This window comes from Nannochloropsis gaditana, assembly GCF_000240725.1.
Source record: "Nannochloropsis gaditana CCMP526 unplaced genomic scaffold scaffold123, whole genome shotgun sequence".
NCBI classification, from domain to species: domain Eukaryota; class Eustigmatophyceae; order Eustigmatales; family Monodopsidaceae; genus Microchloropsis; species Microchloropsis gaditana.
In genome coordinates, this window is record NW_005803830.1 from 30,959 (window position 1) to 36,697 (window position 5,739).

The following is a 5,739-nucleotide window of genomic DNA, read 5'->3' on the forward strand; positions in this document are numbered from 1 at the left end:
AGAATCTCCACCCCCTAAAACCACCCGATCTGCTAGCCCCCACCTCTCTTTCCCGCCTTCACCGACCGCACTCCCCCTTCTCCTTCAACGTCTTCCCCACCTGCGATCTCTGTCTCTCTCCCACTGTCGACTAGGAGACGATGGAATCCTCCTTCTTCTCCCTGCTCTCATTTCCCTCCCTCTACTGGAGCAGCTTTTTCTCGCGAACAACGAGCTCTCAAGTCCTGGGATCCAAGAACTCGCATGCATGCTGGCAGGGGATGGCGAGACAGAGAAAGGGCAAGGCGCAGGACAAGGGATTAAAAAGGCAGATGGAGGACGTATCATGCACTCTCAGGGGGTAGTGAAAGAAGGGGGAAGGGCAACAGAGACACCTAGGCCGACAAAAGAGAACCAGGAGGAGCACGGTGGGGAGGATGGAGGGAGCCACGACGAATCTTCGCAAGGGGAGTGGTACAGTCCACAGTGCGAAGCAAAGGCAGACGATGTCCATGTCCTCGCAGGAAAAAATGCAGGAGAGAAATCAGCTTCAGTGCCTCAACAGGGGGGAAAGGGAAAGGGAAGGGGGGGAACTATACTCCTTCCTTCTCTGACAGCGCTGGATGTGTATGGGAATGCCGGTGGTTCTCTGGGGGTGATGGCCTTGTGCAGGTGCTTGCAGCGTCGACGTGACCGTTGGGAGGAGAAAAAGAGGGAGGACGGGCGATTAATCGTTGATATGAGGCACAATGGGACCACGCTGGAGGATGCCAGGAAAATAGTTGAGATGATGATGGAGGGGAGGAAAGAGAGAAGAGCAGGGTACCAAATCACCGTCAGAACGGGGTTCGTGTGAGAATGTGTATAATGTATGTAGATGAAGGATATAAAGGCGGGTGATGTGACGAAACATATGGAGGCTTACCCATTCTTTGCCCCATGGGAGTGCGCAACTAATAACTTCTGACTTAGGGAAAGCATAATGATTCTGCGACGCCTGAAAATTTGCAAAGATCAACGGTACTCATGCTTCACTCTCCGAAAATACTATCAAAGAATCAACCGATGGCGTGAAATGGTGAATAGCTATCCACTCTCGCAAGTTAAAGGAAATAGAATGGAAATAAATATGAGATCTCGAGAGATCCCCTTATTTACGTAAGAAAAAGACGCCTTGAGCACTTCTCAAAGTGATTCAATGGCTTCCTCTCAGCATTAAATCAACACTATTTCATATCAATGTGACTGAAGGAAGCCTTTTCGATTATCGAGGATCGACTACTTTCGTCTTCATGAAAATGAGTACCTTGCAACTTAATTCGCGATCATCAACTCTCCCAACACAATTTCGGAGTTGACACACGTAAATGTCAGCTGCACCTCATGAATTGCGGGTTTGAATGTTGTGTCGTTCGACAAAAGCTCATCCGCTCGGCCACTCCGATTGTTTATTGCTTGTCTTGAAAGCGGCAACACAGATTATTTATTGATTCTTTTGAAAGTTTAAAAAACCGTTGCCGTGCACTCTCGGCTACCATTTGTCCTGCGAAGACGATATCCGACGGCGACAATTACTTGTCTTGTTCCTTCTTTGGTTTACGCCGTCTCCTCTGGATAGCTGCCTGCAAATATGTGAGTGTACCTTTTTTGGCTAAAGAAATACAAGATACATAAACTTAGCCTCGCGCAACCGCAGACCTCATCATGATAGCAATAACCTCCTCTGTAACAATCTTTCTTTCCCCCTTTCCTTTCAGCTCCAGCTTCTATTAAGTATCATTATGCCGTCCTTTACTCCTGAAGCGCTTTCCCCTTATCGTCGGTTGCATACATTTACTGTGCCGGGCATGCAATTTCAAGATTTGGTGGTCAAAGTTCTTGAGAAGCCCCAGGCCTCGTCTACTTCTGAATCTTCATCCACCTTTCTTCGCGTTCTTGTCGGGTACGTTCGTGCGTAAAATTCACATGGCACCGAAATAAAAGTCTATCAGAAACCTCTTGATAATTTTGCAAAGTGTTTTCGAGGACAATCACAGAATGTCATCCGTCACATCCCAAATTCAGGGACGAGACTGCGGTGATCGAGCTCGTGTACCGCGCCACACGCAACGTCAACGTCCGATGCGGACGATTTCTCCTCGTCTCTGGGCTTGTCAACTGTAAGGATGGCATTCTTCAGCTCCATTGTGGACCGCGCGCCCAAGACCTGCAGTCGTTGCACAAGCATGGGGGTGCATCCTTTCTGGTCCCTCCCGCCGCACGTGCCAACAATCTTTCGGCCGTTGTGCACCACGTGGGGGTATTACCGGTCCGACCGGTCCCCTTCCAGTCTCTGCGTAATGACAATGTCCAAAAGGAAGAGGAGACGCGTCGGGCCAGAATGGGAAGGCTCCAGTTCGTCAAGACTAGGACCGCGGAGGAGCCTTCCCCTGACCCTCCCTATACCGTCGAGTACGGCCTCAAGAGTCATTGCGGGGTGTGGTACGTGGCCAGTACAAGCCCTCGCTCCCACGAATCTTTCCTGGAGACGGCCGCTCGTGCCTTGGAAGAGGCTGTGGAAGGGGAGCATGCGATAGGGCGGGAAGTGGAGGAGGACGAGGAAGACACCATATGCGAGGGTTACCCATGCCGTCGGTCTTTTCAACTGGCCGTGCATCTTCCCTGTATCACCGAGCTCCACCGCCCGAAGGAGTCTGGGGACGAAAAGACGCATGCCTACCATTTTTACATCGCCCTGGCCCCCGCTCAAATAACCGAGGCCGAAGGGCAGAAAACCACTTGCTCTCTTACCCAAGCCGCCAGCGGTAGCTGTGGCAGTGGCAACAGCAGCGACGATGGAAGCGTTGTCTCCACACCCACCATCGAGACAACAGCGCTGGAGACGACACATGACGCGACGGCCCTGTTGTGGAAATCCCGTCGGGAAGTCAAGGTCTGTCGTCATGAGGAGCAAGGAAAACATGCCTTTCCCCTGGTAGATCAGGCACGAAATTTGTTGGAAACCGGGCTTCGCACTGGAGGAGGAATATTGGCGGGGCCCGGATGGGATGCCTTGCGCGAATTTTTCCAGGAGGGAGCTACCGACAGGGACGAAGAGATCGCTCAGCCGGCAGGGGTGAGCGATCCACGGAGCATAGCAACGGTCCAGTCTTTGTTGCAGAAAATATCGTTACTCGAACGACCCGAGGTACTACCGGTGACGTTGTTGAGCGGCTTCCTGGGGGCAGGCAAAACGACGCTTTTAAGGCATGTGCTCAGCCAACAAGCGGGCTGGAAAGTCGCGGTGTTGGTCAACGATATGAACGAATTGAACATTGACGCCACCTTGATCACCCAGGACCGCCGCCGGCGGGTGGAAGTCGTAGGCAAGCCGTTGAGCGAGGAACGGATAGTGTCCCTCTCCAACGGTTGCATTTGTTGCACACTCCGGGAGGATTTGCTGGCGCAGATTGTCGATTTGGCCCTGACAACTACGTTTGACTACCTGATGATCGAGAGCAGCGGGATCTCCGAGCCCATGGCCGTGGCTGAGACGTTTACCTTCGAAGATGAGCACGGCCGTTCCCTCTCGAGTCTGGCCCGTTTGGACACGACGGTGACGGTGGTGGATGCCGCGGACCTACCACGACATTTGCAGGCGTGGGAGAAAGCCAGCACGGAGGAAGGAGGAGACCAGGCTTGCGCCCTGGGGGGAACAGGGGAGGAGAAAAGTTTGGCCGAGCTGATGGTGGAACAAATCGAGTTTGCGGACGTGATCGTCCTGAACAAGGTGGATCTGCTGGCTTCGCCGGCGGCACTAGCATCCAATGGTGTGGGGGGCAACCCTTCCTTGCCCAGAGGCTCGTTCCTATGGAGCCTCCCCGTCCTGATTTCGGCCCTGCAAAAACTCAATCCGCGGGCCAAGATCGTAGTGGCAGAGCATGGCCGCGTCGATCCGGCCCAAGTCCTGCACACACAGGCCTTCTCGATGGAGAAAGCGCAGGCCGCCCCTGGATGGTTGCAGACGTTGCGGGGGACGAAAATGCCGGAAACGGACGAATTCGGAGTGACGAGCTTCTGTTACCGCCGTCGTCGGCCTTTTCACCCGGCCCGGCTCCATGCCTTGCTGTTTGGGGAGGGAGGCGAGGATGTAGGGAGGGAAGGAGGGAGGGAGGGCGGGACGGAAGGCGGGCAGGCGGGTCCGGCCGAAGGACCCCTTGGTTCCCTCATCCGTGTCAAGGGTTACCTGTGGCTGGCCACACACATGCAACATATGGTGTTCTGGTCCTTGGCGGGTAGCGTGCACAGTTTCACGGCGAACGAGGAGGAAAAATGGTTGGCCGCCATTGACCCGGTGGAATGGCCCGAGACCCTGACGGCAGCCGAGCTCCGGGCGCATTGGGAGCCCGTGTGGGGGGACCGACGGCAGGAAATCGTCTTCATTGGGGTTCACATGGAGCAGGCGAAGGTGGAGGAGGCCTTGGACGCGTGTTTATTGACGGAGGAGGAAATGACGCGCATGACTCCGGGGGACTGGGCGGAGGTCTTTGTGGACCCTTTTGTAAGGGAGGGCACGGACGGGCGTGACGACGAGAGCGAGCTTGGGAGCGAGGGTGAGGATGAGCTGGGGGATGATTGAAGAGGGGTGGCCGTGGGAGGGTGGAATAAAAGACCGCAAATCAGGGAGCAGCGGCCCTATAGGACGCTACCGGGACGAGGCAGCTAGCTAGCTGTGTACTTTAAGGGAAAGAGGAGAATGTGGCCAGTATTGTTTGTCCTCGATGCTTTTTTTGCTTTCTTTGGGTTTTTAAACGTCGAGCATCCAACAGGCAGCATTGGATGGACCGTGGAGGCAACACTGATCAGTAGGTATGGGCCATATCACAAGCGGCGGCCTGACCGCCATTAGAATGAGAAGGAAGACTAAGGAGGATTTAGATGATTGAGTCATTATAGTCAGACTGGCTTCTCCAATAAGTATTCAGAATGCTGCGGGAGGCAATGTACACGTGCGAAATGCTCTGCTATCCTGACTCTTGAAACCCTCCTTAAAACGTCACACTATGAAAGCACTCAGTCGCAAAAAAGGCGAAGTGGAGTGGTCTATGCGATTTTTCCCCCAATCTTCAAAAGTAAACATGAACAATGACCGGTAAAATGCGTCGCAAAACAGAAATTTTCCTATTCGCAAGGATAAGAGAGGAACTAGAGATTCTGACATGATAGAATGGCGCTGAGGAAAAACGAGTGGCTGTACACCCTCCAAAATCAGTTTATAAGGCTTCTTCGATGAGATTTATTTGCTTCGGCGGGTTGATTCCTGTTGCTTAGTATATAATTCCCCAAAACGAAATCCTGTCTTTTTTGTTCCGCTCGCGGACAAGAAAGCTTTCGCATCAGCGACGGCTGGGCGAGGGGCAGCAAAGGAAGGAGGGAGAGCACAAATTAAAAAGATTCTCATAGTTCACCCATTTCTGTACTCTGTCCTGTCTAGCGATTGTTTTCTTTCAGTGAACAGGGTTGTGCGTGTTTGAGGTGGGATCGGGTCTGGGCGCTGGAATGTTCAGCAGCGGCATGCTGGGCTCGGTGAGAAAAACAGGGATTGGTCCAACGACGCTGCACCACGCGCATCAAGCATCAAGAATGGGCGGGTCTTCCTCGTCCTTGCCGCAATATAAAGGCATGGCATCGAGCGATATGGCACCTTTTAATGGGTTTAGAGAGGAGGGAAGGGGGTCGGGGGGGGACGACAGGAACCCTCACCTCGGCTCCTTGGTGAAA

At 53.4% G+C, this 5,739-nt stretch overlaps 1 protein-coding gene across 1 annotated transcript; it reads left to right on the top strand.

Moving 5' to 3' along the window:
* Positions 1 to 2,359: 2,359 nt before the first annotated feature.
* Positions 2,360 to 4,597, top strand: NGA_0631000 (cobalamin synthesis protein p47k; the record flags this gene model as incomplete). The annotated part of the gene is made up of 1 exon (XM_005855730.1): positions 2,360 to 4,597. The coding sequence occupies one exon, from the start codon at positions 2,360 to 2,362 to the stop codon at positions 4,595 to 4,597; it is 2,238 nt and encodes a 745-aa protein (XP_005855792.1).
* Between the last annotated feature and the right edge of the window lie 1,142 nt (positions 4,598 to 5,739).